This window comes from Gallinula chloropus (assembly GCF_964237585.1).
Source record: "Gallinula chloropus genome assembly, chromosome: 3".
Taxonomy (NCBI): Eukaryota; Metazoa; Chordata; class Aves; order Gruiformes; family Rallidae; genus Gallinula; species Gallinula chloropus.
Genome location: NC_140087.1, coordinates 10,028,338 through 10,040,532, shown reverse-complemented (window position 1 = coordinate 10,040,532; position 12,195 = coordinate 10,028,338). Strand labels below are relative to the sequence as shown.

The following is a 12,195-nucleotide window of genomic DNA, read 5'->3' as shown; positions in this document are numbered from 1 at the left end:
TAACTAAACAAACCAGGACTGAATCCCACTTGGAAGAAAAACTGCAGTGGCATATTAGCAACCGTGTTTCTCCCGCGATAAATTAAAGGTCCTAGACTCACCCTGCCTGCCCAAGTGGTTTGGAATGTAAATGAAATGTAAATTGAGAGGGTGCTGCTTTGTCAAAAATGCACCCCTCCCTTGAACAGGCTACCAGTTAAGAAAGGGCCAAAAAACCACTAGTGAAAGTAGGAAAACCTTTCTACAAGATGCCTGTGATTACAGCTGTTGGTGTCATCTCTTTTAAGGAATTCTGTAGCTCTGAAGGACTTAAGCCTAACCCTGAGGTGTTGTCCACTGCTCTGAAGTATGGGAAGGATGGATGACTTCTCCATACTTGCACCATGAAATGAAGCCAGGCAAGCAGGATTCAGATCTGTGGATCATCAGCCATGCAGGTTAACAGCAGAACTGCTTCTCCCTTCCCAGCCACTTTTTCCACAATTCAACTGATTTCTGCTGTGGAGGAAGGGAGGGAGATACCTATGACCATGCCCCCTCTCCCTGCGAGGCCCAGCATTATGCTCTCCTCAGCTCAAAGTTTTCCCACCCAAAGTTCAGTAACTTTTATTGTCCTAAAAAATTCCGAGCTTCTCAGTATCAGTCCGGCAGATTTTCACAGCTTTCTAACATATGAAGAGAGCAAAACTGTTCTGAGAGATTTAAGCCAGAAAGCAAACAGGTCATCAGAGGATTTCCTACGGATCAGGAGGAGCCTGAAGAGATCTGGCCAGAAGTAGGTCACATACTTGTCTATTAAACCAAGTAATTAGTCATGTCAAAGTATATGTTGGGTGGTTTCCGAAGGGGAAAAAAAAAGATACGGTTGTAAACCAGACAGAAACTGAGATAATATAGGGCACTGTTTCAAAGCCATTTTGCAGACTGGATCTGTCTGCCTTATTCAAGGAAAACTCCTCTTGTTTTACACAGGGGGAAGGGCAAGCAGGCAGCTTTCTGCCTACCAGAGCCTGCAGATGCTCTTGTTACTCTGGAGAGAACAGAGGAAGCTGTTTTTTCCAGCAAGGAGCAATTCTCACCCTCGGGCTGAAATCAATAGTGGTTAACTCTCTGCATTAGTACCCACCACAGGTTCTTCAAGCCCCCCCCCCCCCCCCCAAATAATCAGGCCTTGCCATCCAAATGTGAAGAAGGCAACTTTTCATGTGGATGCAGCCCATGGCCTACATTCCTGTGACTAGGTACTGCTGACAGCAGCTCAGAGGAGTGTGAATGGTTGTCCTGGGGGCCAAAGCTCCCAGGGACAAGTCACACTGGAAACTCTCTGTCTCCTTCTGTCAACGCTTGAAAATTGTTACAGGCAGGGGTTAGCTCTTTCCTGTGAATTAATGGCAATACCCCACGCTGAAACAGGGACTTCAGGTTGAGAAAATACTCACGACAGGAAGGGGTAAATGCAGTTTATGGAGTGTTTAACCGACCTGTGCTTTCTGATGATACAGTAGGGTTTAGCAGGGCACTCCTTGGCTTTGGCACTGAAATGGACAGCGTGGTATTTACTGACACACACTAAGCAAGCGCTACCAATGCACTGCCTACAGAAAGAGCAAAACTGCAGCGCTGTGGGCTTGGCCCAACATCTGACAGCTGAGCATGACTTGTAAAGAATGACTAACTACAAAGAGCCTGTGTCATGCCTTGTTCTGAACACACACCCACCCACCCATACACACACACACACACACAGAGGCTTTTGTAGAAGACTCTACAATACCCTTTGATACATTTTTATGGTGTATCAATGGTTGGTGGTGCCCAGCACTCTGTGTGGCACTGGAAAACAGTTTCCTATTAGAGTAACTTTTTAAGTTCCCAGAGAAGTTAATGGTACTCAAACAGACAGCTCCATTGCACAGAGGTGCAATTCTTTGACCCATTCGAAAGAAAGAGAGTATGACTAGCACAGCAATGTTGACAGTGGTTAGTAAATGCTAGAAGGCACTCTGTGAAAGAAACAGCTTGCACAGGCTTCTCCAGATTGCTCCACTTGGGCTTTTGAGGCTAGTAAGTGAAGTATGCTTTTGGATCGGGCACCACAAGGATCTTGTCTTTACCGTCACTGCACCCGCCTGTGCTCTCACTCATCATCTTTGTTTCATGGTGGTCAGTTTTTAAAGGGAAGGCAACTACATAAGACTTCTCTTTAGGACATGCAATCAGCAGTGAAGTTCTAGGCCAGCAGTTAATACAAGTCCAGGATTTACTGAAAGCAACCCCAACGCACGTGAAAGGGAGCTTTTGAAAGCTACATCCCACTCTTCCCCTGCCCCAGGAACGACACTCAGTGCTATGCCGGGTGCGGTATCTACCTTGTCTGGCTGTGTACTCGTTGTCTTCAATCAGTCTTGCCAATCCAAAGTCAGCAATCTTGCATATTAGGCCGTTTCCCACCAGAATGTTTGCAGAGCGCAGGTCCCTGTGTATGTAATTCATCCGCTCGATGTACGCCATGCCTGCAGCCACCTGCCAGAGGCGTGAAACACAATCGGTGCAGTTTAAAATGAACTCAGAGGGACACGGGCTATAAAACGTCTACATATAAGTGCTCAACACTGGAAACACACCTGGGCTGCCATGTCCACCAGGTTTGGTAACTTCAGAGCTCTTCCTTCTCCATCTTTTAAGAAATCTAGCAAACTCCCTGCAAATGCAAAGCCGACACAATAGAGAGAGGTGTTAGGGAAACAATGGCTGTTTGTCAGGATGGAGGTGCAACAATTTGTGTGACATTAAAGACAGCAACGTTTTGAATTCAAGTCCATGGTTAAAAAAAATCCCCGACAAACCCACAAAATTTTAGAATTCTCTTATTATACTTGTTTCACTCTGCTTTAAGGTTGGTTTGCAGAAAAATATGTCACTAGTCCAAAGAGAGTTAGTTACAGGGGAAAGAAACAACATTTTCCTGACCGTTACTGAGAAAGCTGATCTTTCCAAACTTTTCCAGTGCTCTTTGAAACCACATACCTGCTGCTCTCTAAAGGGCTCAGCTAGCTGCAAAGCATCAGCTCGGTTCCAAGCCACACAAGCTATGGAAAAAGTCAGATCCCAGCTCAACCTGCTCCAAAAGAAAGGTCAGCCTGGAGCCCGGTAAGCCCAAAGGGGTTAGCATTAACAAAGGGTAATTTTCCTTAGAAATCTGTAGTGCTTTTTCTCTAAGTAACTCAAAACTAAATGTAGCACGAACCATTAATTTTAGAAGGCTGCTATGCAAAGCTAGAGAAGACAAAGCAGGGATCAAATGAAAGCAATTTTAGAAAAAGTAATAAGGACACATTAGGTTGCCCCACACAAGGGAAAGCAAGGAGGCTCCCTGTAGCTTTAGAAAAAAAAAAAAGGCCTGGGATGCTACATCTCCCTTCACAGTCTTGCATTCAAACAGAGAAGTGTGGCAGTCTCCTTTAAATAAGGTCAACGAATTGGTTTAATAAAGGGAAAAGACAGATGATTAGGCGTTTCTCCCTTGATAAATCGTCAGCCTCGAGCTCAGATCCAAAGATGTAAAATGTTACAGTAAAAACTAGTAAAGTGAGCCAAAATAAACCACATACTTCAGAAGGATTTTGAGAAATCTTTTTTTTTAAAGGGGAAAAAGCACATGCTTGTCACTGAGACATATGATTAAAGTGTGAGTTAGTCAGGGCTTGGATGCCTCTGATGAGGGAGGTGGGCAGGCACCTGCCAGGAAAATAAAAACCAACTCCAAACAGAGCGAAAAAATGCACTTAAAATTTCAGAGTGTATCCTCCAATGTACAATGAAACTTCCCTGCAAGGACTTATGTTTCCTATTTGGTTCACTGGCTTTTCCAAAACAAGCAGATCTTTTGCTCTGCTTTCAGCACCCCTGCTGGAGATCTGACAGAGTGAAAAGTTTTTCTCTTCTCATCTTACTACATCATTACCGGTTAAGTAGCTTAAAGAAAAAGAGAAGGAAGAAGGGCAAAGGGAAGGGGAAAGAGAAGGGAAATAATCACATCCACAAATAAAAATGATAGGTGGGGTTGACTGAAAAATTGAAGCTGGTATCTGAGAGTGAGTTTTGCCTCAGGAGTGCTAAAAGAAGAAACAAAAACCTCAGGCCAACGAGTAAACACTGAAATAAGGTGCTATATGAACTCTCTTGTGCCGGGGAAAGCTAGGACTTTGGGAAGCAGTGTGTAGTATCATTCAAACCAAGAAAATGCAGATCTCCACTTGTCAGGGATGTTTAAATGCTGATGCAATTAAGTACTTGAGCTGCACCAATCCCCCCCTCCCAAGTTTGAATTTTTCTTAGCACATCCAGTGGATTTCAGGTTTTGGGCCCCGTTCAGAGATGAATCTGTAATTCCTCTGAAGCCAGAGGTGAATTCAAGTTTCCTGCCCCCTCTCTCCTTCCTCACACATTGTTCATGCATCACAGTGCACCTCCCTCTGTGTCAAGGAGCAGGCTGCTAGCCTGGCCTAAAGGAGGCTGAGGGGAGACCATATCGTGTTCTACAACAACCTGACAGGAGGTTGTAGCCTGGTGGGCATTGGTCTCTTCTCCCAGGAAACAAGCGATAGGACAAGAGGAAATGGACTCAAGTTGCAGCAGGTGAGGTTTAGATTGGGTATTTGGAACAATTTCTTCACAAAAAGGGTTTCCAGCCACTTGAACAGGCTGGCTGGGGAAGGGGTTGAGTCACCATCCCTGGAGGTATTTAAAAGACGTGTAGACATGGTGCTTAGGGGCATGGGTTACTGGTGGGCTTGGTAGTGTTAGGTTAGTGGTTGGGCTTGATGATCTTAAAGGTCTTTTCCAACCTGAACAATTCTGTGATCAACAAAGAAACAAATATTGTTATAATGGCAGCATCTCTGGCTTCACCTTTGCTCATGTACTCCGTGACAATATAGATAGGTTCTTCAGATACCACAGCATAAAGTTGGACCAATTTGTCATGTTTTAGCTTCTTCATGATTTGGGCCTCCTCTAAGAAGGATTCTGGAGACATAGTGCCAGGCTTCAGAGTCTTGATAGCCACTTTAGTATTTCCATTCCATGTACCTACAAGCACAGATACTTAGTTAGATTAAACATCTTCTGCTCCTTTTTCTGCCTGTTGCCTAATGTAGCCAAGGAACAAAATATAGAGGATACTTAATATAAGGGCTTTTTTAACATGTGTTTTCCCATGTCGCCTTATTATTATATTCCTCCCACACTCCCCTCATAGTCTAGTGTTTTTCTATTACACTGAAAAATAACACTCCCATTGACACCAGGGCACAGTTGGCATTGTCCTGCTCAGACAATGCTCCCACTGATGTCCACAGAAACCTCTGAGCAGGAGATGCAGGACTGCTGAAACCCATCATGATGTATTCCCTTGCTAACAAGTAACTGCTACAGACCACAACACAGCTCCAGTCACAGATTTGGATAACAAAACTGGTTAAACCCAGAATTTTCCATTTGCAAGAAATGTTAACATTTTGGGGTTGTCCTGAGCCAGAGGAAAAAAAATCTACTAAGAGAAAAATCCCCAAGACACAAATTCTGAATCTAGTTCATTTAAGAAACACGGGTGTGTTTCCAAACCAAAACACGTCTTCTTCCTTCCTCATCCTCATCCTCAAGAAGCCCAGCAACTGCTGATCGAAAAGGAGCTGGTTCTTGTCCACTTCACTTTGTTCTCTACTTGCAGTCAGCACTGAAACACACCAGTTGCATCATTTTCCAGCCATCACCTACCAAGCTTTCTGTAACGCCTGAAAAAAGCCTGCCTAAGGAGCTGTAGTGAGCTGGGGATGACTGGTTCGAGGGCATACCCCAAATGCCTACCTATGTTAACAGGTTTTTAGGGGATGGGGGCTGTGGAAGGGAAATTAAAATGGGCAGAAATAGAACTTTTTTTTTTCTTCTTTCCCCTAACTTCTGGTTGTCCCTTGCCCAGGCTTGCCAGAACCCTGCTGCACAGCCAGGGCTGAAATGGCTTTGACCAGGACCTGTGATGTGTTGATGGGGAGCTGTTGTGTGACCAGGTAAAACAATACTAAATGCCTTCAAGATTTAATCACATTGGGCAAAAATTATGACTCACTACTTGGGCATGAGGACAGCAGAAGGCCTACAAAGCACATGAAGGCTCAGATCTACTTTCAGTAAATTAAGTTCTCATCAAATAAAGGTAAAGTGTAAAATAAGCCTGGTTTGTCTTTGTTAAAAGCACATTAAGAGTCACCAGGGCTCAGCTGCTGCATGGGAACTGGTTAAGCCAAAATAACTTCATCATGAGCTTTTTCTGAGCTGCCAGAACATAAAACGAGCTGGATTGTTTCTTGTGGATGTGGTCAGGCCCCAGCTGCCTCCCGGCCTAGCCAAGGAGTGGCAGGGCAGCCACTGCCTATGTTGTCCCTCGCAGCAACACATGATGCTGCCTGGGGGCAGCTCAAGGCACAGATGAGCTAAAAGTCTGCAGTGCAAGTCTGGTTCTCACTATGCCAGGTGCTTTCACCCCTACTAGTGGTTGAGTAATGTCTTGAGTTCCTACCACCGCTACCCCAGTGCGCTTGAGGAGGGCCCGGGAGGTCTTAGTTTTCGCTCAGTCCTCCCAATCAGAGCTGAAGCAGGACTGTTGCTTCTCGTGTGAGGATGCAATTTCGCCTCTTGATCTCACATAGGGTGGCCAAAATCTTTTCAGATGGGTGAAATAGAGCATGTTTTCTCTGGAGTCACTGAGGCTTCGGACCGCAGAGTGCTATCAGTCACAGCCACGTTGCAGAGGTAGTGCAAATGGCATCATCCAGGAGCAAAAACCTCATTTCACAGGGTTTCTGTCACTGGCATTAATAAACTAGGATTTTACCCAGTGTGTTACCAGGATTAACTGTGTATTATCTGTTTGCATTGCCCTAATAAAAATCCCAGGACTCATTCTAGCACCACAAAGTGTTTTCAGCAGTTCTGTTTTTAAATATTTATTATTTCTCCAGTTAAAAAAAACAAACAAAAAGGTTAACTTATTCTCTCAGCCTAGATTTTAGTTAAAATTGTTAGATTTTCCTGTTTTGGTTTGGTATGCTTCCCTCTATTAGAAAATTACCATAGACTTTCCTCTGAATTCTTCCCATATGTAGTTAGTTACTACTTAATGCATTTTTTATTAATTTTTACAATGTTAATCTATTCCAACTTGGTAGTGCTTCAGGGCTGTTAACATATTTTTACTATATATTACTTTAAGAAACATGATGTCGTAACTGTAAGAATAATCTTTGCATTTCTGACAGATACTTGGCATTTGGCACTTTATTTTTCATAGCTGATTTTTCCTTTTTTTTTTCTTTTTTTTTATTAATTGTGTTTGTTCCTTTAGGTTATTGCATCAGTTTAAGATCCACAGCACACAAAGCTGACCACCAACTATTAACATCAACTTGAAACTCTTGCATGCACTCAGGATGGAGAACAAGGTGGTGAAACTGCAGTTATCTGGGGATGCTGATAGAAAACATGGGTGGCTTTCACTGCACCAGGTCAGCTGTAATTCTGTGAAATTCTAGAAATGTCTATATCCCTGATCTATACATTCTATAAATTCCACAGACTTGCTGCCATGCTCCTCACTGTTGCCTTGCAAGAGGAAACAGCTGCAAGAATCCAGGAGAGCCTGCTGGTTATTTTGGTTGCGTGGACTTTCATGTCACTGCAACAAAAAGAGCAGCCAAACTGCTCCACCAATTTTTTTTTTTCCAGAAGAAACAACATGAATTGGTAATTTTGAAGAGGCTACACAGAATGCAATTTGGCACAGAAATCAAGCCCACCTCTCATTAAATGGCCACTGCATTGTGTTTCAATGCTACGGCCATACTAAGATTTATGTATATTTTAAATTGCTATTGTTTTATAGACCTTAGAAGAATGAGGCCCATAGAGGGGAGAACAGTAAAAAACATGCAGAAACCAATGTCAGTGGATTTGGAAAATGTCAGTGTTTCTGCACTTCCAAGTGGGGGTTCGGTTGGGCCAGGCAAGTCTCGCCTCTATTGTCCCTGTCCTCTAGATCGAGTTGTGGGGCTCTGCTGCAGATAGACATTTCAAAATGGACTTAAATACATGGATGCATGGGACAGCTAGCCTGGCAATACCAGCTCGCTGATACCTGCTGTTATGTTGAGACTGAGGGAGCGGGTGGAAGTATTTTCAGGGTCTGGTCCCGCCAGTGCTAAAACACACGAGGGAAGAAAAATGTCTACTCACCAGATTGATTCCTGGTTAGCCCTTCTGCCTCACAAGCTCCAGTTTTAAGTTCGTTCCTATTTTAATCCCTAGGAATTGTGTAGTCACCCAACGCAACTAATGAAGTTCAATGCCATAACCTCTCATACCAGTGGGTGCAAGTGAAGTTTCCCCATGGGGTTACTGTATTTAGGTCTGACTCTTTTAGACAATACAGACTTAACATTTCATACTATTATGGTCTTTTGGCTTTAAGATCTCTACTTGAAATGTTTATTTCTGCCAAGAGGGCCTTAAAAGATCCATCCAAAGCAAAATATATTCTCTGCCTTACCACGCCACACTTCAGCGAAACACCCCTGACCAAGCTTCTGCTCCAGAAATAATGAATCACGTGCAACTTCCCATGCATCTTTAGCCAATCCAACAGTTTGGGGGGTATTATTCGTAGCAATCACAGTTAAGTTAAAACACAAACCATCAGCTTTCTCTATAGGAGAGGAAATTAATAAAAAAAAAGAACACACTTATAATCCAAAATTATGCATGCATTGAGAAAGATGGAAGGTGACTCTTCTGTCAGTGCTGCATTAAAGTTCATTTGCAAACACTGGTTTTTGGATACTGAAGGCAAGGGCTTTTTTTGTTAGCTTGCAGAAAAAGGCTCCTTGGTATAATTAATAGATTACTATGTGAGCCTTGATTTATTATTAAGACGGTGGTAATTTGTCAAAATCAAAACCTTCCAAGGAAACACGGAATTTCAGTTTTCCTTTGCCATCAATTATGGTGAAAGTTGAAGATTAAAGAATTTCAAAGTCAAAGACAGGATTCCAAAGACGTTTTTCCTAACGGTTTGAGCTTTGCTCTTTTTTCATCTTGTGGGTCACAATGCCCTACGTTTTCACCTTCCATCTTGTAATCCCCACACAGAGAGCTATTTTAGAATAATTATTTTGCTCCATACCCATCCATACTTCCCCAAACTGCCCATTTCCCAGTCTCTTGATCAACTGTAGGGATTCTCGTGGAATTTCCCAGACATCTTTGGTTTTGACAGACAGATCAGTAAGCCTTGGCATTCCTTTATGACAGGGGACTACTAAGCGGCAGCAAAGACCTGCAGCTCTCTCTGATGGAGCCAGAAGTGAAGCCAACAGCAAAGGAGAGGAAAGAAAAAAAAGTGTGACATGAAACAAAAACAGTAAGCATAAAAACAACGCTACTCACAACAGCTGTTAGTTGCATACCACAAAGCATCCTGGAAGATTAGAAATTGAACACTGAAACATATTCATTTGAGACAGAACAGGAAATATTTTAGTCTCAGCTTCCACAGCCTGAAATGGAAAGTGACCACCAGGGGTTTCTCTCGTGGACTCAGGGTTTCCCTTCTCCCACAATGCTGCATTAAAGAAAACTTCACCAGTAACTGCCATACTATGGCACGGTGTAACTCTTTAAAAAATAATCTCCAAGTCACACACTGGATTGCTTCTGTACTGAGTGAAAGAAACACAGAGAAGATTCACTTTTTCTGCAAATCACAGCAATGGAAATTTGGAGGACTTGTTCACTAGTTTTTTTCTAGGTATGCTGAGAAAAGGTATTTTCTGTATTTCTACTCTATTTAAAGGCGGTTTTCTTCGTGTCCTATACAAGACTTTTTCTGCCACTCTTTCTAGAGCAAACCTTTATTAGTGTATGCAGCCACCCTGACATTGTTTGGGCAGGTTCATTGTACTTGCAAGCTTCACAGAGGCTTCACTGTGACAAAAGTCACAAGATTTTTAGCAGGAGTAAATAAACCCCAACGATATATACATGAAGATGTATGTATACACACACACCTCTTGTGTAATATACTATGCTGCACAAAGCAGACTGTAATACAAAGCTGTGCAGCGACTCGGGTCTTAAAACAGGCACAGCAGAGCAGAGCAAGGTGGGGAACTGTAGCTGTACTTCAGAATTAAGCACAGTCTTCCTTCTCCTGTGCAAGATTTCTTTCTGGGTAGAGGTAAAATCTGTTTCCCCATCACAAGGTGGGCAAGCACTGAAGCTCCTTGCAACACCAAGCTCTACCTCCTCAGCCCAAAAGTGGTGGGATGGTGGTGAAGTGCCCTACAGACACCCTGACATGGACCACATGGTGCCTCCTGTAACAAGACAACAAAGACTGCAAAACAGGGAAGATGAGCTGACCAGCTGGCATGTCTTATTTCAATATAATTCTGATGGGAACAGAAGGATAGGGACTATTCAAAATATAGATTGTATCTGAAAACTTCCTTAAGAGTTTGGACAGCTGCAGAAAGAAGCTGGAGGTTCTTGAGACCTCCTTGTTTTCTTTAATTGGGGAAGAAAGAAAAATAAGCTTGGCATGCTGGTGCTCCAGTTCAACCCAGACCACACGCACAAGAGCTTATGCTTGACAGGCCAGTTGTTAGGGACTGGGGCTTCAGCTTCAGGCCTGGACTGACTTTAGCCTGACATCAGGACACCCTGGGGATCTCCACGTTTTCCATTAGTAAATCTCATCTGTGAAAGTCCTGACTCTGCAGTTAACTTTATTATCCAGGTAAGAAGGGGCTGGGATAAGAAGGAATTCTGGGTAGTGAGGATACCCAGCAGTGCAATGGGAGCACGGTTTAGGGCTACCTGTGCTGTGTCTGCACAAAGGTCCACTTTGTACTTCCAGCTCCTGACCCAGGGCTGCTTACATGAGACCAAACTGCACACTGGCTGCCTGGGTAGCCCTGTTTCCAGCTGCCTGGACAGGAGTGGTCCTCCAGCCTGGACAGCTATGGGATGAAGGCTGAAAGGTGAGCTGCAGAGCATCCCTGTCCTGCTGTGAAGGCACTGCCCTACGGTCTCAGCAGTCATTCTTCAGGAGCCACGCTGATCTTTGCGGAGTCATTCTCATGTCTCTGAGCTCTCCCTAGAAGTAAATGTAGTCACTCACAAGGCACTGTGCTGATCCACAATCCAGAGTGCAGAGCAGAAGGTTACAGACAGCCTTTAGGCTTTGAGTCAGCAAGGGCTGGCGTGGGATGAGTTCCTGTGTTCTCCTGGCTCTGGGAGAGTGCCAGTGAAACCTCCGGAGGGTGGGTTTGTACCATGCCCTCCTGAGCTACCCTACGTGGATCCTACTGATAAAGCCTGTGTGTTACACAGGAATGGCTGTTTCCAGATCTATTTGTTTCTGAATCTGAGCATGGAAAATACACCGACCTCATCATCCAAACATAGAAATCTATAATACCAGCTGGTATTGTGTGGGGTCAAAATTATCTTCCTTGGATGTGAGCTTTTATACATTATTTGGCTTAGTTTGATGTAGAGTCAGAGGAAGAAACTAGAAATTCTCCCAGGCAGCATACACCCATCAGAAACTGGGCGGAGAAGACAGCCAGATGTCTAGAATGAATAGCGTAAGAATACAGCAGACAGAATACAAAGAATACAGAAAAAACACCCCACAGAGAAGTTGATTTCCCAAGTAAAAATTATGAAAAGTTTTTGAGCAGCGAGCATTTGGGGTCATCTGTTAATATTATGAAAAGCTACAGTGGAGAAAAAAAATTAAAAAAAAAGCAAAATAATTCCAAATACACATTTCTGCTTAACAAATGACTGTGTTGAGCAGCATGGCAGGCTTTTGCATAGGAACCATTTGTCCTGTGCAGAGGTTTTGGGGGGTTTTAAGGTTGTATCTGTTGTATGCCATTCAACAGTGACAGCGGTTTTGGGTTGAATAGTGCCTGCCACATTTTAATCATATTTAAAAAGAAAATTAAAAAAAGCTTGATGGGTGGACACAAACAGCATGCAGAAAGAAACACCCACCTTGCCACATTTATTGTAAGAAAAAAAAATTAGACCAATTCTAATTTAAATGTTAATGTTTTGCACATTGATCACTAA

The 12,195-nt window shown here is 43.4% G+C and overlaps 1 protein-coding gene across 3 annotated transcripts in view; it reads right to left on the bottom strand.

The window, feature by feature from the left end:
- FYN (FYN proto-oncogene, Src family tyrosine kinase) overlaps positions 1-12,195 on the bottom strand; it is a gene marked incomplete at its 5' end in the record, with an annotated part of 38,984 nt that overhangs the window by 15,864 nt on the left and 10,925 nt on the right. The window contains 4 exons of one of the 3 annotated variants that reach the window (XM_084261746.1): positions 2,370-2,523; positions 2,625-2,701; positions 4,912-5,091; positions 9,236-9,400. In XM_084261746.1, coding sequence (XP_084117872.1) covers positions 2,370-2,523; positions 2,625-2,701; positions 4,912-5,091; positions 9,236-9,400 — 576 coding nt within the window. Of the gene's footprint in view, positions 1-2,369; positions 2,524-2,624; positions 2,702-4,911; positions 5,092-8,602; positions 8,759-9,235; positions 9,401-12,195 lie in introns of all 3 variants that reach the window. The other 2 variants (XM_084261747.1, XM_084261748.1) reach the window with 2 other exon arrangements.